The 20,075-nt window shown below is 37.3% G+C and overlaps 1 protein-coding gene across 1 annotated transcript; it reads right to left on the reverse strand.

The window, feature by feature from the left end:
- Nucleotides 1–2,438: 2,438 nt before the first annotated feature.
- On the reverse strand, nt 2,439–12,060 carry LOC126691787 (importin subunit alpha-9). The gene is made up of 11 exons (XM_050386949.1): nt 11,826–12,060; nt 11,020–11,245; nt 10,372–10,525; nt 9,956–10,058; nt 9,008–9,192; nt 8,432–8,511; nt 6,750–6,900; nt 6,118–6,199; nt 5,961–6,019; nt 5,578–5,883; nt 2,439–2,983 (listed from the first exon to the last, which is right to left on the reverse strand). Exons 1-11 carry the CDS (start codon nt 11,875–11,877, stop codon nt 2,819–2,821), a joined length of 1,563 nt encoding a protein of 520 aa, XP_050242906.1. The 5' UTR covers nt 11,878–12,060; the 3' UTR covers nt 2,439–2,818.
- Nucleotides 12,061–20,075: the final 8,015 nt, after the last annotated feature.

Raw genomic sequence — 20,075 nt, forward strand, 5'->3', positions numbered from 1 at the left:
AAGGGATTATTATCATTATTTTGATTGTTAAGTTTGGATTAAACAAAAATAATTTTGTTTTAAAAAAATGATAATGATGAGTTTGAGTTTAAGTTGGACTTATTAGAGATATAGAGTTCCACTCCTTATTAAGTTTGGACTAAACAAAAATAATTTTTTTTTTTAAATAAAATGATAATTTTATTTAAATATAAATTTTTAGTTTTTGTATAATACTTTACTTTCAAGAAATAAAGTACTAGGTAAATTTATTTTCACTTTTTTTTTTTGTAAATCTTATATTATTAAGTGGATTATAAATATTTAAGATAGTAATTAGTATTTAAATTGTGGAATGTGGAATAATTTATCTTTACCTTTTTTCTTTTTGTACGGTGCTTTACTTTCAAGAAATCAAGTATTGGGTAAATTTTTTTTTTCACTTTTTTTTTCTTTTGTAAATTTTATACTATTAAGTGGATTATAAATATTTAAAATAGTAATTAGTATTTAGAGTGTGGACTGTGTAGTGATTTATCTTTATCTTTTTGTATGGTACTTTATTTTCAAGGAATCAAGTACTGGGTAAATTTTTTTCTTTTTCTTTTTTGTAAATATTTTTCATTTATTCATTTCTAGCAATTATATTTTTCAAATTCTCAACCACTTTATTTTTTAAATCTCCCAAGGTTATCATTTTTGGTAACATTTTAATTTGAAATTTATCAAATCTATATAATTTGAAATGAAAACCATCATGAAATTATTCATTACTTTTTCCCTACAAAATTCATTAATTTTTTTGCCTAGTTTTATTTTTTAGGTTATGATTATTATTCATTAACTTATCATTATCCCTTTCTAATTTTTCTTTTAAAAAACCTATCAAATTTTAATTTAAGGGATTATTATTATTTTGATTGTTAAGTTTGGATTAAACAAAAATAATTTTGTTTGAAAAAAATGATAATGATGAGTTTGAATTTAAGTTGGACTTATTAGAGAGATAGAATTTCACTCCTTATTAAGTTTGGACTAAACAAAAATAATTTTATTTAAATAAAATGATAATTTAATTTAAATATTGTGATGATGTGGAAAATTGTGAGAGTTTCAGAGGCTTCAGTTATATATATATATATATATTACATAACCAAAGTACCACTATAAAGGGTCTAACCTTGAGGTTTAAATCTCGTACAAGAAAAAAAAATTTATCAAGCTCGTAATTTGATGATAAAAAGTAGTTATCATAAAACTTATTATTATTATATTGCTTTTTACATTAGATAAAGTTGATCAAAATGGCAAGAAAACTTGTTTATTTGCAGATTAATTTATTATTCTTTACCATCAAGTTAAGATATTAATGAATTTCTTTTAATGTAGGATAAATTCGATAATGGGTCCATTATTTGACCGATTACAAGAAATTTTATTTCAATTGACACAATAAGAAACTTTTTCAATTAATTGAAATTCACAAAACTTACAAATTATCGGCTAGCTTCTTGTAACCTCAAGGAAACCTTCTAATTTTTTTTATTTGTTTTACCAATTCTAAGTGTTTTTTAATTCAAACAATTTCTTTTTCCTATTTAACTCTAATTTGTTTTACCAGTTCTAAGTCTTTTTTAATCCAAACAAATTCCTTTTCCTACTTAAGTTTCTCAAAAAAAAAAAAAAAAAAAACGCATTATCATCTCCTCTCTACTTTAGTTGGGTTTTACAATGATTCTATAGAATAAAAAATAAAAAATAAAAGAGACAACATATTTTCTTGTAAGGATTTTAGAAAAATGTATATAATTGTATAAGATAAAAATTTGTTGCACTTTGTTATGACCATTAAACTCCAAACTACCGCATGAGACATATGTCTCATTGACACGTAAGCCCCACACCTAATTAGAAAACATAGTTTGGAAGACGAACCCCAAATTGTCAATTTTATAGTAAAAAGTTAATTTTTCATAGATGTAAAAATGTAGAATAACATCTACGAATTCTAATACTGATTTATACTAGAGTACAATTAACTTTGTAATTTTAAGTCACCCTACAACCATTTCTTTTGGAAATGTTTTTTGAATCCCAAACCAACCACCTTATTTAACTGACCAAAAAATATGGTCATCGTTCATATTTTACAATTTTTTTTTAATAAGTTTGTTCACTTATGTATATTTAGAATTGATGAAGAAAAGAATGAAGAAACCCATCTCTATGAGAGCAATTTACAAGAGACATCCACCATAATGTGTTGTCATTATTACCAACTACCAAGATAAGATATATATATATATATATATATATATTTTAAGAAAAAAGTATTTTTCGAAATACAATGGTCCATGTCCCGAAATTAACATACCATCAACGGATAAACAAAACCCTGAAATCCTCTGGGAAAAGGAAGTGGCAAAAAAAATGAAAAAGAAAAAAATAACTCAATGAGCTCTATCAGAATGAAATAATCATCTCTAATGCAGCAATCCAAAACAATTTACCCATACAAGATACATGTGAAAATATAACATCTAGAACAACAGGTTCCTTACAACAATGACAAACAGAGGCCACACAGCTACACACCCATTACATTTTTTTTTTATTGGTGATAAACACACATTATATTACATGTTTAAACCAACCCATATCCCGGCCAAATTCTATTCACTTGGACAATAAATTCTTAAGCCAACTCATAATTTGCAGAGAGAGGATTGGCAAAGAATCCTCAGAGGATGTGTAGCATACAGGGACAGAAGATGATAGCCAGAAGTCATGGGAGACGCTTGCCCCTTTTTTTCGCTCTTGTATCACCACGTCACTTGCCCTACTCATCAAGCCCATAGTCTTCCCCGAAGTACTTATCAACCAGACCATTTGCCATATTTCTCAAGTCTTCATTTTCATGAAACTGAAATCTTTCCATTGCATCAATCCCATCCTCCCGTTCAACAAGTTTTGGGCCCTCACCATTTGGCATGCCTCTCAAAACCTGCTTGCATGATAAATATGTCATCAGGCTTGTAATTTTTTTGAAATTGTCAAGAGCAAAAGCATAAAAAAGCAATCACTATTCTTATACAACAATTCACCCAAATATTGATTTGGTAAAACAATATTTGAAACATCAAACATCGTAACAGGAAAAAAGTGTTTATCAATGAAACAAAACACATTAAAAAAGGAGACTACAAGTAACAAAATATGCCCGTGAGCAACCAATGATCCCTTAGTTCTTGGTACCTCCTGACATTTCCAATGATGACATCCAATGTTTGATACCCACCCCCAACTTAATGTAGCAAAAAGGGAAAAAATGACAGTGATCATCCTTGTTGAGTAATCATGCAACATCTTTCTGAACCTTGCCTACCCAGCCCCCAAAAAAGGGGTAAAATGCAAAAAGACCCCTTGAACTATGAGCCATTTTCAAAATTATGAAGTTTCAATTAAGTGTTTTTAAGAAAATGGTAAAATTGATCCTTTCCACCTCACTTCAGTGAACTGAAATGGACAGCAAGTGATCATGTGCATTACACGTAATCAGTTTACAACTACAATCAAACCATAGTCCAGTTTTTTGGGAGTTGGCCACAAGTATTCTTTTTTGTCATTCTATTATATTCGAAATCATACTCTCTATTACTTCCTTAGCATATTATCAGTTTATTATATAAAAATGATTTTAAAATAAAATGTAACATAATTTATTATTCTTTCATTTTTCTTCTTCTCTCACTAGTAACGCACCAAAATCACCCTCTTTTTGACCCATTCTGCCTTCTTATCCTCTCTCTCTCTCTCTCTCTCTCTCTCTCTCTCTCTCTCTCTCTCTCTCTCTCTCTCTCTCTCACACCCATGGGCTCACTAGAACACTGACTCAATCAAGCATGACCGAAGAGCTTGCATATGGGACTTAATGGTGTTGATCCGCAGCATGGCCATGATGTTGAGACAGTGAGCTCGGGGTGAAAATCTGGGGGCTGTGGGATCAGGCAGAAGTGTGCTTTATGGAACTTGGCGGTGGCGTCTGTGGCCATGGAGACAGGGTTAAAGAAGAAGAGCCCATGGAATTAAGATTGGGGCATAATATTGAATTGTTGTGGGATCTAGGGCTGAATTGATTTGATAGTTTTAAACGAATGATTTTGGACTGAACTGATAGGGAATTCAGCTGCGATACATGGGTGGTGGGGATATAAATTGAGTAGCATAGGGTTATGTAGTTGTGATGGGCTTTGAAATTATAATAGATCGAGAAGGGGATGAGGTTGGAAGAAAATTATCATTTGGGCAAAGTAATTAAGGTTCCAACAAATTAGGGATTAATGGTTTTTCTTTTCAAATTAAAGTTTTTTTTTTGGTTAAGAATCACACACCAGAATATCTGCTGCTGCAGTAACAATTAGTTAGATGTGGGGGAAGGAGATCAGTGAGGGGAAATAAGGAAGCTTGGTGAGGAATGGGTCAAAGCTGGCCATGCCCATGTGAGCCTGTGTAAGAGAGGGAATATATGGACAGAGGAGGAGGAGGATGATTTTTAAAAATGAAAATTTTATTTTAAAATGAATTCTATATAATAAAGTGATCACCTGCAATAATTTTTTTTTTTAAATGAAAATTTTCAATGGATGGATGATTGATCAGGATCCTAAAAACAACAATTCTTTTGAAAAAACATGAGTAATCAAATGAAATAAAGTAGATCGATAAGACCCAATTCCTAGAGCTAACATTATTTAAAATGCATACTATATGATAAAGTGACCGGGTGCCCTGCATGTGATCATTCTCTCCCCTCTTCAATTAATTGAAGTGAGACGAAAGGATCAACTTTACCAATTCCCTAACCTCGTGAGTGAATAACACAAAATTGAAACTACAGGTGGTCTGTTTGAAAATGGTTCAAAGTTTAGTGAATCCTTCTGCCTTTTGCCCACAAAAACACCCATAGAAAAGAAGTGAGCAACCCTTCCTCTATGGGTAAGGTACCCCTTCCATCAACCATTCCCATATGTCAGCTCCCAAGGTTATATAGCAAACCCTACCTCGCATAAAGATTAACACAAGATGATCAGGGAATATGGAGCCATCTGGCCCATCTCCTTATGTCAATTCCACCAGGCCTAGCTCCTCAAAATTCTATGTTAAACCACAGGCAAATGCAGATGTGTCTGACAGATCGTCTGCTAAGAATAAATTAAATCATAAACTTTTTGTAAAAATGTGCCAATTTGATCCATTTGTAGAATAATCATTTCACATTTTGCCAACTCAAAGCAATATGCAAAATCAAGACTACAAATAAATGTAACTCTCTAAGTTCATGACTGTGGTGCTAGTGCATGCATGTACCGTGTTCACAAAACAAGGAAAAAGAGTCCAAATTATTATTTCTTATCAATAAAAAGAGTCCAAATTATTAAGCAACAGAAAACTAATTTTTCTCAATCTACATGATTTATAAGCCTTAATAACACTAATAAAATAAAACCAAAATACATAGAAAACAATTATCCTAGATAGCAGATAAACAAGATCCTCTAACAAACACTAAATTGATAGATGCTCAATCAGATTGCTTACCAGCTCCATGAATTGAAGTCCTACTCTTGCAGCCTCGGTATCAGCAGATCTAACCAAATCAATAAAACCAGGCAGGCATCCTCCACTAACAAGTGAAACCAAGTGCTCCAGGATCAAATTTGGTTTTCCATCACCTTCAGTGGGGGCAACACATAGGTTGCCCAGTACATATGCTACTTCCTTTCTTATGTCAAATGGTGCTGTGGAAAGAAGGCGCAATAGCAAAGGCACTGCCTCACTAGAATTAATCAACCGCTTGTGTTCAACAGAACTAGCAGCTATATTAGAAAGCACCCACGCTGCTTCCTGCATAAATGATAGAGCTTCCACTTAGAACGAGTGATTTAAGGTAGAATCATAAAAATTAACACAAACTAACATACCTTTTTCAGGACCCGGTGTTCACTCCTCAAACATTTTACTAGGACTATTATGACACTGTCTGAAATGATGTAAAATAATAATAAGAATAAACGCAAGTATTTTTGCACGAAATAGATGGTGAGGTTTACCAACAAGCAGAAAACATGACTCACTAACCTGTAATATCATGTCCAGGAACAAGAACAGCATAAATTGTGTGGGAATCACCAGCCACAAGATTACCTAGACTTCGCAGCACCTAAATGAAATACAATTTGTCAATGTTAATCCGCAACAAGACAACAACCACTTTAGAAATCATTTAATCAATATAGCTAGATGTACCACTCAAAGCTTACTTTCAAATCTTGAAGAGATGATTGTTAAAAAAAAATGTGCATCATTAAGCTTGTAATACATAGCATTTCATCATTGAGGAAATAAGATCAAACTTTCTCACTTTTTCCTCTCAAATTCTCTTCTCTCCCTTTTCTCTTCTTCTTGGAGGGTGACTACCTCAAATTAAGTCAATTCCATTCATTCTCATTCATTTCCCCATCCACATTCATGTAGCCAATACAAATTCATGTTGTACTATCAAATACGTACCATGAGACTGAGAACACAAGAAATAGCTACCATATGAGAATCTTGGACAAGTATAGACTAGAAAGTGCATGAAAAACGTGATATGAATATAAACCATTAACCATCATATAATGAACATTCCTGAGCTGTTTCCAAATAAATAATTAATGCATTATTTGCAGAAAGAATAAGTTCAAACAAATAAAGCATTATTTTACTACCGGAATGAGCAATTGCAAGCTATTTGATGTTGCCAATCTATCAACAAGCAGTTGAAGGACATCATTTTTCACCAGCATACTGGTAGCGACGTTTGAAAGGGCTGAGAGATACACAACTACCCATGCTACTTCAGTTGCCAACTCATCATCCCTGAATTTGAGAAGGAATTGAATTACAATTAGATATCTGTCCTTTTCAACCCAAAATAATAATAATAATCCAAGAAAATAAGATTTTCAGGAGCAATGAGATAACCTTATTTCAATGCAAAGTGATGACACATGACAAAATTTTCTGTGAAAGTTGCATAATAATATCACCAAGAGGAATGAAGACTTCCCAGTTGATTGGTTCAAGTAATATTTTTGAATTCTCTGGAATCCCTCAAATTCTCATGTTTGGTTGCAAATAGCTCAAGGGAATCCAAATGTCCACAAGCATCCAAATTCCTATATAATCTCACTTTTGTGGGAATGCGAATTCCCTCTTAAAAAGGTGGGTTTCCACATTTCCATGGCTTGGAAAAGTAGTACTTTTTTGAAGTGACCATTATACTCCCTAAATTAATACCCTTTGACTAACTAAAACAACACTAGTTTCTAATCAAATACCTCTCCTCTATCTCTTTGCTCTCTTCACATTTGGAACACCCACAAAGAGGATTTTATTTTTATCTTGTACTTGGAACCATTTTAATGTTTGAAGAAAATAAATAATATTAATTGACAGGGTATGATGTCCTAATAAACCATGAACAAAAAGAAATTAAAATAATTATTTTGGTCTTGTATGTGTCACTTGGAAATACTAGTCTATCATTTTGGGAGATTTGACTTGATTTATGGCTCATATTATTTTTCTCATTATTCATTAGTAAGAAGCCACATAAAAGTGATTATAATAAGCTTGAAATTGTTTTCAGTTTTAACTTTTAACAAATCTAAGGATATTTTAGAAAGAATAAATAACTCCTATAGGATTCCTAAGAATAAACCAAACACGTGGATCTCATATTTCTGAAAATCTTATCATATTCATAATTAAACCAAACATGGACATAATTACATTCCCAGCCATCCAAATCCCCTGGCATCACATTCCTAGGAATCTAGATGCCAGAGGGCACGTTAGATTCCCCAAACCAAACACTTCATTAGTGTCCATTTTAGCTTAATTTGTTTTGTATATTTTAAATAAAGGCTTCAAAAACTTATACTTAATAAGCTAACCAATAAATCATAACAAATAGGCACTGATAACTAGCCATTTTTTGGCAGGAAATCCCTATTGGTATTTTTTTATGCAAAAGAATGTGTATGCTAAGGAGCATGAAGCAGAAGCAATAATGTTTTATTAAACTTCTTCTTTTTTGAATTATATTGTGTGTTCAATTTCTATTATTACGTAGTGCAACAACATGGTGATACCAACAAGTAAGAAGGTGACCATTAAAAAGGGTTACAACTAAATTGAACTGGTCAGCAACCAGCCCATTTTGTATTCATAAACAAATCAAAGGACTGACTGGACAATTTTTTTATATAAAATTTAGGGCCTTGGAAGCATCTGTTTTAATTACCTATGAAATGAAGAATATGCGCTTGCACCGTCTTTCATAACATAAAAGCCAGAAGACTCTAATTCACTAAGAAAACTGCAAAAGAGATAAACCTCCACTTACGCTTTTTTCAAGTGCCGAACAATCGCATCCAGCACTCCATCAATTCTGATGAGTTCTGTTGCAGCTTTAGGATCTGGTCCCTACACTCAAGCAGACTGAAGTCATGATGTAAATGAAATTTGAGAAAAAGAGCTCACACTTACACGCCCACCCACACCCATGCACACTAAATATTTTCCATAATGAACAACTATGAAAGTAATACATATACGGAGCCTTTGTATTCATATAATGTAGAAAGTCAAACCACATTTGCTTGAGAAGAATGAAATGTCAAAAATGCATCAGAATGGTGAATCCAGTATGAAAACAAAATCAAAATATCAAAAATACTGTCAAACTTTTAATAAGAATGATTAGAAAGAGGCGGGTGAGGCAGGCAGAATGATCAACAAGGCAAATGGGCAGCCAGGTCATTGCCATCTCCAACACTAAAGAGTGGTGACTGCAAAGAATATCTCCTATATTTAGCATGTATATATGTGTACACAAAGAGTGTGGCCTGCAAAAAATGTCTTTGATATATGTATGTATGTAGGCATGCATGATGTTTGTCATTCTGTGAAGGTTTAAAACCTTGATTAGATTTGACAATGCCCAAGCAGATGTTCTGACGGTTGAACCCTTGTTTGGCAGCATCATTCTTGCAAGAGGTAGTAAGGCCCCTTGTGATAGCAAGACACTTCTCAGCTTCTCTCCTTCACCAGCAACATTTCCTAATGCCCATGCACACTGCTCAGCAACAGACAAGGAGCTCTTTTCTGCACCATCAACACATTATAAATTCAGAACCAAAAGCAGCAAATGATTTAAAACAGTTTCAAGCATGATTAAATATACAAACAAATCATACACATATAGTAGATAAACAATAAGCAGAATCACTAAAAGAGGAGACAATAAAGAATGTCTTTGAGAAAGACACTGGTCCTTGAACAGAACAAGGACCAGCCACTACCACAATTATTTATCTTAGATCTTTATACAGTGGCAGATTCAACCATAAAAGCACTAACAGAGTATACTCTGGAACACTAAAAGTGAAAATGGAACTAAAGAAGTATACAGATCGCCATTATTTCTCTCACTTTGAAATTCTAGATGAAAACTGCTCTGATTCATATTAGCAGCTTTTCTTTTTTAAACAACTCAGACCATGATTTTCAGGCCAGAGTGATTCTATGTGCTCCAAGTTAGCAGCATCCAGCCATCCACAATTGCTGACTAAGCTCAAGCAGTTACAAATAAACAACCTAGACAATCAACTGCCAGTGTTGCTAGAACCATTGCAGATGTGAAGTAACAATCTATGGCACAACGTTTTTCATGAATTACCAATGTTCAAATCTCATGGTTTCTATATTCAAAGTTAATATATGGTATTCACAATCACTTCATCATCCCACAATGCTTACAAACCACGGGATCAAAAGTTCCTTTCACAATTTTTGTTATTGTGTTTTGTAAGAAAAGAGAAGAAAACATTCTCTGACATCAAAAGGAATGTATAAGGTCCTTGCCAACCTCCGAGATGAGCAATAAGTAAAGGCAATGCAGGTAATAAAGCTTCTGTTTCTTCAGGTTTTCCTGCTGCAATGTTTGTGAGGCACCAAGCAGCCTCAAGCAACTGCAATATAACAAAGAGGGCAGAATAATCAGTATGTTTACTTCCAAATTTCATTACTCAGTCACCCATCCTTAATGGCGCATCCATGGTTGATGCACTACTTTCGCAGAAAAATTTATAAGCAAATATTACATGTCCTAAAAACAACTGAACATCATTTCAACACTTGAAATTTGGAAAGGCTCACTACTAGATAATTAGAACCTAACAGTAATAGAGATTTGGATTTTCTTCTTCCCTTTTCCTTTCAACTTGATACTGGTTAGCATTATATTTTGATGCAAAAAATATATAAAAGTGGAATGAGATAGACCTGCTCATCCTGAGAACCAAATGAAAGACACTGCACTAGTATGGGTATTGCTCCAGCTTTAAGAGCAGCTTCAACAGGAGGGAATTCAGATTTTGACAATAAACGCCTTAAATCACGAAGGGCACCCACTCTCTTCTGCATTGCACCTTTCCCCCTAGCAATCATACAACATATTTGGTCATTTTCTATAATAAAGTGGACACTGCCAGAAGCCTGAACTTCTGCATGCATATAGACAAAGAAACATAGATGAAACACAAGAATATGAAAAGATGTATAGGATTTGGGAAACAACTAAGCAAGGTGGAGAAGTAGTAAAAATACTCACATTTCATTAAATTTCATGAGGAACCAACTGTTATATCATACGATAGAATATGATTTATGCTAAAAAATCTTCAGACAATTCCTAGTCTCTTTTTTCTTTTTTCCCAATAAAAACTTCAGACAATTCCAACTCATGCCAATTTCATTTCTCAATTAAAGCCATAGCGAAAACATACAAGTAGACCAAAGCTTAACACTGGACATATTCAAATCAGTACAGAATAAGAACTTAAATTTGTTTGCATATTATTACTTATCATAAAAAAAAATAAAAATAAAAAGGTTGACATATTATTCAAGCAAAATCTAAGATAGACATACTGGTATGCCACAGCAGACTTCAACCCTTCCACTGCCGAAGAAGTTTGAGCCTCCAAAATTGATTGTTCTTCATCAATCATCATTTCACTATCAAGAGAAACATCAGCATCAGCATCGCCGCTAATCCCCACTCTGCATAACCGCTTTGCCCGCACCAATGATTCCCTCCTTTCTTTTCCCACAGTAACCGCATTTTGCCGTCTTCGATTAGCAGCAACATTCCCAACTAACCACCAGATACATAAATTAGCAATTTTCACATGCAAACATCACAGCCTCATATTATAATAAGGTAAACTATTTCGGGGTGTTTCGTAAATTACAAATTTATAAACCAGTTCATACACAAGCTGCACCAAAAATAAAACCATTTCAAATTTGAAATTCGTTTTATTTTATATCAAGTTTGTCTAAAATCATATCAGAACCAATTTAACAAACATGAAAATTTTTCAAATTTTTGAAAACACAATGGTGGAGGGAATGAATATTTGAAATAACAAAAAAAAAAAAAATAGACTAGTTTTTTTTTTAACATGTCTAGTTCGATTTTTTTGAACCATTCCAAACAAAAAACAATAAAAACCAATTACATGCCAAACAACCCCTTAGACAAATATTACATGCTTATTCAACAATCAAATAAATTTATTAAACAAACCTAATTCGGTGTTTGTTATTTCCTTGAACAATTAATTGATTAATAGCTCGTTTGAATGCTGAGAGAGTGTGAAAACGAAGAGGGTTTAAGAGCTAATTTCTTCAACGGTTAAAAGTAGAGCAAAACGATAACCTAATATGTGTACCTGAGGACTTTATAGGGTCTCTTCTGTGAAAAGCCAAGCTTTCATCGGCCATTGTAGAGAGAAAAAAAAAAACAGCTTTGACCTTTGAGAGTAACTTTGAAAATGTTCGAGCGGAGAAATGTAAAGTTTTGGTGGGGGGTTTTTGATTTTGAACGTGACGGAAAAATCTGTGAGATTGGGAAATTTTATTTTTTGGGAGCGATTTTAATTTATAGGTCTCACGCGGGGCAAGCGCCAATGTTCGCCGTTAGTACTTAGTACTATGACCGTATGACCGTGATGGATTGTTCTCTATTATGGTAAATTCGAAAAAACTCCCCTGTGGTTTCTTGATATTACAAGAAGCAACCTACTCTTTTTTTTTTTTTTTTTAATAGAAATAATTACATTAGTAAAATCCTTTTTGGGTCCAGTTAAGGGTCTAAGGCAACACATTAAACTTTTTATTTTTGGAAACATTTTCTCAGAAATTGAAAAAATTATCATTACTTTTTCAATTCTTGATAAAATTTTTTCAAAAAATGAAAATTAATGTGTGCCCTTAAGGCACACATTAGTTAAATCCTTTTTTCTAACATGCAGCTAGAATCATTTCCCCTACAAGGCCCTTGGCAATATAAACACCCTACCTAGTGGTTAGAGACACTATGAAAAGTGAAAATAATGACTCTAGGAAGACTAGGATCACTTCTTTTTCCTTTTTATCTGCTTCAGTTTGCGAAGTGTACTGTAAGTCTGTAACTTAACTGGTTGACACATTTTAGTGCTTTAAACAATGACATATAATGTACAAATACCCCTCACTTCCAACTATTGAATTATAAAAAATACAAATTTATAAATTAAAAAAAAAAACACTTTTTAAAATAATTAAGTAGTTATAATGGAGAATTGATTATTTGAACCCTAACTATAAAGTGCTAGTTGAACTATAGGCCTCTTGGCTAAAATTCCCACAACTATTACTGCCACGTGTTATGATTGAAGATTGATACATATAAAAGTAACGATAATGATAAGTCAATATAAAAGTGATGTTTCAATTACAGCTCATTAGGTTTGGAATTTTCATTTTAAAAATAATAAGAAAAAAAAAACTAATAATAGGCATTGGGCAAAGTTGGTTTTTAATTCGTTGCGTTAGTTTCTAAGACTTGAATAGTACAAGTGGAATTACAATATCTTCCTTCGAGAATTAAATTTAATACCTCAAATATTGTTGATCACATGTTAAATACATAATCCAATTTTCATTTTCAATATAATTCTCATGGGGTTTTTAAGGAAAAGAAAATTATAGTAGATTTTTTAGAAATGTATTTAAGACCACTTGATCTAGGGATTTGGGTGAAATGAAGTCAAACTACAAACACAAAAGATGAAAAAATAATAATAATAATAATAATAATAATAATAATAAAGTAGAAGAGTGGTCGAAGACTTGAAGTTATAAGACATGAGGCATTATATAATGTACCATTAATACACTTTATAAGGTATTATATAATGTAGAACTTGTCTTTGGTTCATTATCCTATTGTGATGTCTAAATTTGACCACATGTCATTGTTGTAAATGGATTGGGTGCACTAAAGGCACTGGATCCAAGTTTTGTCCTATTTATTTGCATAAACTGAATATAGAACTTCTTTTATGTGTTTGTGGGATTCATGCTTGTAAGTTATAAATCATATATGCACATGATTTGTAATTTTTTTTCTTCTTTTTCTTGATACGAGCTTGCGAGAAAGATGTTACATACGCCAATGCATAAGAAACTTTATGTTGAGACATAGGTTTATATTTTTGGTTGAAAAGGTTTAGGTTTCTTTCCTTCCTACTAGGCATATAAATAGCACAACTACATGACTTCTTCTCATCACCAAAAGGGCAAGCTTCTTCCTAAACTCCTTCCATAGCCACCAACACTCCTACTACCTTCCATTCATAAAATAAAATAATAATAAAAACCTTATTATTTGTGGAGTTTCTACTTTATAAATTTGTGCGATTTTGTAAGTTATATAGCTAGTGTCTGGGCTTGTTGTATCTTGGGAATGACGTGTCAAATAACATATACCAATAATACTGCTGAGAGGGTGTGAATTGTCTCAAGAGAGTGATCAGATTCATGCCTCAATCTCTATCAAGCCCCCCCCCCCCCCCCTTTTAACTTACTATATACAATTTTTTGTTGGAGATATGATAAGTTATACCACAAAAAATGGTTTACATGAACCAAGATTGAGGTGCGGATTAGACTATTTCATATTCTTATGTTATTGTCTATGTTTAAAAAAAAAAAAATTAAAAAACATAATATTCAATAATTTTTTGTTCTATATTTCATGTAACAATTTAGTAAAAATGAGTCATGGTGCCTCAACATTAGTAGTTCCTCCAAATTTCCCTCCCCTAGTACTAACATAGTTAGATTATAATTAATTTAAAAAAAAAAAACATTTGTTATTTTATCAACGGAATCAAAACAATAAAAGAAACTATCCTCATCATATGTGTTATGTGCGTATAATGAGGCTTTATTTTTATTTTTTATTGTTTAGTGTCATAATTTTTCATTCTAGAGATTCCACTTTCTTGATGTCATTAACATAATACTATAAAATTATATTAGTAGAAATGACACTCTTTATGATGCCTTGATATTAGAGCATTAACTTCAGTATGTATAAAGTCTTGCAAAATAAAAGAAGTTACTCATTTTACACATTTTGAGCAGAAAAAACACCCACATCAGTGGATATAAAATTATGCATTTACGTACAATTATATGTACGGTTACTGCAACTCTCCTATCTATTATTTTATGTTTTTTCTCTCTCCTCTCCCGTGCTTTCTTAGACTCTCTCTCACCCACTCTTCAATGCCAAGAAGAAGAAGAAAAAGAAGCTGTTGACCATCACAACTAACCCACCACCACCACCAACCCATTACAACATCAATTTAATCCAAACACAATCAACTTAAAATTAATGAAAATCATCACAAACCCAACTTAAAATCAATTCAAAATAAAACACAACAGAAAATTCATTTTGGCAAAATACAAATCAACCCAAAACCCAAACTTACTGCCGCCATGAGAGAGAGAGTGTAAGTGTATTGAGCCATGGAAGCTTGGTAGAGTTTTTTTTTTTTTTTTTTTTAAGATTTGAAGAGAACACTGATTTGATAGAGAAAGAGAAAGAATTATTTTTTTGAAATGAAAAAGAAGAAGAAGAAAGAAAGAATAGCAAATGTACGGCACCGAAATCCTAGGCCCACACAGGCCCTGGGCCTAGTCCCATACAGGCCCTGGGCCCAATCCCACACAGGCCCTGGGCCGAGTCCCATACCAGCCTCGGGCAAAGGTCCAGCAGAAAGGTCCAGTTGTCCTGCGCCCTTCTTGGAGCTTCCTTCATGTACGAACAGGCGTAGGGTATTGAATTCCGAGAGGTGATCGGACAAACGTTCCCGGTCAAATATACGAACTGTTCCCGGGAAATTGTGATATTCCCAGGGAACTGAGTTGCCGAACATAGTCGGTCAAGATGGAGCCAAGTTCCAAGATCATAAATGTTGCACCGCCCTTTCACCTAAACATCCACTTCAATCAGATAATATTGGACCTCCAGTAGCACTAACGGTGGTTGTAATCATAATCTCCCCACTAACCTTAGCTATAAATAGAAGAAAGTTGGGAGAAGAAGGGGTTCAGAAAAATTGAGAGAAAACAGTCAAGGAGAGAGTATCAACTGAGTGTTTCTTTGAGTCTCTCTGCCGAGAACGACCCATTGTAGGAAATCCTTAAGCCCACTACAAATAAATTGTGAGCCCAAGTGACCTAAGGCCCAAAAGTCTTGCACTTGGTTCTTACAATTGGCGCCCACCGTGGGGCCCTCCTACGAAACTGTGGTTCGAGTGAGACTCAAGTAAGAGAGATGTCTGAGGAGCGTTCAGGGGGGCATGTTTCGAGCAATTCCGCAGGATCTTCTCGGGGATCGACGTGGAGGGAGAGAAGGCAGAAACGGCTGGAGGATAGGGAGCATCCAAGAGGAGAGGAAAGGTCCGGATTGGGAGAAGGATCGACCCAGACACACCGGACAATTTCAGGCGTCTCAGCACATCGGCAACATGATGATAGAGACCTAGAGCTGGAGCGGTTACGCAGATTGGTAATGGACTTAGAGCTGGAAGCAAGGGGTCGGCGCCACGAAAGGAACCACAACCCCCAACCCAGGAGAAACCGTGGCGAGGAGGGTTCCAGCCGATCTGTTACGCAGCAATACCGAGACCGATCACGTTCTCAAGAGTCACATCGACACTCCCGGGAGACGCGTCGTAGACGGGACCGTTCCCGATCGCATGGATATGATAACCAAGGATCAGAGTCGCCAGAGGAACGGCGGCACCACAACGCCGCAATGGACGCCATGAGCAGAGCCTTGCGGATGGCAGCTCGGTCTCCGTTCTCCGATGAGATTGAACGAGCACCCATGCCGAGCAGATTCACGCGACCACCATTCAATTCCTATGAGGGGAGGACAGACCCCGTGGAGCATGTCAGTCATTACATCCACATGATGTCTTTGCATGCGCACAACGATGCATTGATGTGTAAAGTATTCCCCTCTAGTCTCGGCTCTACTGCACTGAGATGGTTCAATGGGTTGCGGAAAGGCTCTATACACAGCTTCGCCGAGCTGATTCAGGAATTCGGCAGCAGGTTCGTAACATGCAGCCGAGTGCAACAGCCGGTCGACGCATTGCTTTCCATGAAAATGAGGGTCGGGGAAACCCTTCGGAGTTATGCCAGTCGATACTGGGAACTCTACAACGAGATTGGTGGAGGAAACGAGAAAATTGCGGTTAGCACCTTCAGGATGGGGCTCCCCGAAGATTCTGAATTGCGGGAGTCGCTGACAAGAAGACCCCTAGAGGATATGAGGCAACTGATGAGACGCATAGAGGAGTACAAACGCCTGGAGGATGACCGGCTGCAAAGCAGGGGGAAAGCTCATTTTACGGGGAGATCTCGGCAAAGCATCTTGCCGCCAAAGCCGAAAAGGGACTTCAGAATGCAGGAACCAGAGGTGCAGATCGAAGGGGTTAATGTGGTGTTTAAAGAGCCCGTGCACAAAATCTTGGAACGGATAAGGAACGAGCCATTCTTCAGATGGCCGAACAAAATGGGGGGCGACCCATCTCGGAGGAACCAAAACCTATACTGCACCTATCACAGAGACAAGGGGCACACCACCGAGCAGTGTAGGGTATTAAAAGATCATCTCGGACAGTTAGTGAAGGCAGGGCACCTGAAAGAGTTTGTAGCAGATTCCATTGACCGGGAGCCCGGGCAGGGCGCCCAACAGAAGAGGAACCCCCTTCCACCACCCCTAGGGGTAATCGACGTCATTCATGCCGCACCGAGAAGAGCAGCAGCAGCAAAAAGGGTAAGGACAGTGGCTTGCGCGGAGGGAGAATCATCCAAGAAGAAAAAGAAAGTTGGACGGTTGGTCATCTCGTTCGGAGAAGATGATTTGGAAGGGACGATCCAACCTCACGATGACGCTTTGGTGGTGACAGCCCGGATAGGCGGATTCTTGGTGAAGAGGGTGATGATTGATCAAGGTAGTGGGGCTGACGTCATGTACCCGGACCTCTTCGAAGGGCTCGAGTTAAAGACCCAGGATTTGGCGAAGTATGACACGCCATTGGTCTCGTTTGACGGGAGAGTTGTGATTCCCGAAGGGCAAATCTCTCTCCCAGTGGACATGGAAGGCAAGGAAGTTATAGTTACATTCATAGTAGTCCGATCATTCGCACCTTACACCGCAATCCTGGGGAGGCCGTGGATTCACGCTATGGGGGCTGTTCCGTCCACCCTTCACGTGAAAGTAAAATTTCCTACTGAGTATGGAGTTGCAGAGGTAAGGGGGAATCAACAAGTGGCGAAGCAATGCCTTGTAGCCGCGGTCCGGTGGGAAAAGCAACAGCTCGGTCAAGCTGAGCACGCCGAGCAAGAGACTGCATAGCAATTACAGAAACCCCGGGAAACTGGGGCGGACGTTGCCGAGGAGGTACTGAAGGTAAGAATTCTCCCAGATAGTGACAAATATTTCCAGATAGGCACAAGCATGAATGACCGGGAAAGGGTAGAGATGTTGTTGTTCCTGTTGCAGAACATAGATGTCTTCGCATGGAACCCGTATGAAGTGCCCGGCGTAGACCCCGAGTTCATTGTTCACAAACTCAACGTGGACCCATCATTTCCCTCGAAGAAGCAGAAGCCGAGAAGAGCATCAAAGGAACACGTCGATGCAGTAAACCTGGAGGTCCAGCGACTGAAGGAAGCCGGGGTCATAAAAGAAATATTCTTCCCGAGATGGCTAGCACATACTGTCGTGGTGAAGAAGAAGAGCGGTAAATGGAGAGTTTGTGTGGACTTCACAAATTTGAACAGAGCGTGTCCTAAGGACCCATTCCCGATGCCTAAGATTGATCAGCTAGTAGATGCTACGTACGGGCACCCGAGAATGAGCTTCCTGGACGCCTTCCAAGGCTACCACCAGATTGTCTTGGCGCCCGAGGACCGAGAGAAGACAGCATTTATATCCCCGAACGCAAACTATCACTACGAGGTCATGCCGTTTGGATTGAAGAATGCCGGGGCCACCTACCAGCGTATGATGACAAGGATGTTCCGAGAAAAAATTGGATGCACGGTTGAAGTTTATATCGACGACATGGTGGTAAAAAGCAGAAAAGAGTCGCTGCATACTGAAGACCTTCGGGGAGTATTCGAGATACTACGACGGCACAAACTGCGCCTGAATGCCGAAAAGTGCACTTTCGGAGTGGGGGCTGGCAAGTTCCTGGGTTATCTGATCTCCTCTCGGGGAATAGAGGCTAACCCCGACCAAATAGAGGCCGTCAATCGCCTCAAACCACCGAGCAATCCTAAGGAGGTGCAAGTGCTCACTGGAATGTTGGCCGCCCTGAACCGATTCATCTCCAAGTTTGCCGATTGCTGCCGGCCATTCTATCAACTTCTGAAGAAATGGAAGGGGTTTCAATGGGACGAGAGCTGCGATGAAGCTTTTCGAGAACTAAAGGAATATTTGGCGAAGGCGCCGAGGTTGACGGCCCCGAAGCCCGGGGAGGATCTGTTTATGTATCTTGCAGTCACCGATCATGCCGTAAGTGCTGTGTTACTAAGGGACCAGGGAGTGCAAATGCCGGTGTATTACGTGAGCAAAACCTTGGTCGATGCCGAGACAAGGTACCTGCCTCTTGAAAAGTTGGTTTTGGCCCTGGTGCACGCCACGAGGAAGTTACCACACTACTTCCAGGCACACACAGTGTTCGTCCTCACCGAGTATCCATTGCAATCACTGTTGAAGAGATCCGACTTCACAGGACGGATTGCTAAATGGGGGACTCGGTTGGGATCGTTTGACATAAGATACCGACCTAGAAACTCGGTGAAGGGACAGGTTCTCGCCGATTTCATCGCAGAATTTACACCCAAGAATGAAGGCAAGGTAATCTGTAGTGCGAAAATTCGCCCGTGGAGGTTATTTGTGGACGGCGCATCAAATGCTATGGGGGCCGGGGCTGGTATTGTCATAATCACCGTTGAAGGTATTCGACTGGAACACTCCTTCAGATTGGGGTTCAAAGCCTCGAACAACGAAGCCGAATATGAAACCCTACTGGCCGGGTTGAGGGCAGTATTGCATCTGGGCGCAAAGGACGTGGAGATCTACTCGGACTCTCGGCTGGTTGTTTATCAGATCACTGGGGATTTCGAGGCTCGGGACCCCCGAATGAAAGCTTATTTAAGTATGGCAAAGCAAATTATCGGTCAGTTTGGAACGGTAAAGATATCCCAGGTAGCCCGGTCACAAAACAAGCATGCTGACTTTCTTGCCACGTTAGCCTCATCGGCTACCGAGGACACTCCGAGGCTTATCACAATAGAACTTATAAGGGAGCCAAGCATCTGTGTGAAGACTGCTTTCGACCAGGTCGGAGTAGAGGTTGCGCAGGTGGAGGTAGCCGGACCATGCTGGATGAACCCGATCATAGACTTCCTTTCCGAAGATAAAGTTCCAGAGGATGAGGCCGAGGCCAACAAGATTCGACGAATGGCTCCCAGGTACTGGTTGTCTTCAGACCGAAAGTTGTACAGAAGGTCCTTCGCGGGCCCTTACCTCTTGTGCCTGCATCCTGAAAGAGTCAAGGAGC

The sequence above is a fragment of the Quercus robur genome, chromosome 7 (assembly GCF_932294415.1).
Source record: "Quercus robur chromosome 7, dhQueRobu3.1, whole genome shotgun sequence".
In the NCBI taxonomy this organism is placed as follows: Eukaryota; Viridiplantae; Streptophyta; class Magnoliopsida; order Fagales; family Fagaceae; genus Quercus; species Quercus robur.

What these genes read in the sequence shown, in the direction of transcription:
- LOC126691787 (XM_050386949.1), bottom strand. Translation starts at nt 11,877, where the DNA reads ATGGCCGATGAAAGCTTGGCTTTTCACAGAAGAGACCCTATAAAGTCC. An exon ending in GTTCGGCACTTGAAAAAAGC is followed by an intron (nt 6,901 to 8,431) that starts GTAAGTGGAGGT and finishes TCTCAAATTCAG; the next exon opens with GGATGATGAGTTGGCAACTG. An exon ending in TCCTGGACATGATATTACAG is followed by an intron (nt 6,020 to 6,117) that starts GTTAGTGAGTCA and finishes ACATCATTTCAG; the next exon opens with ACAGTGTCATAATAGTCCTA.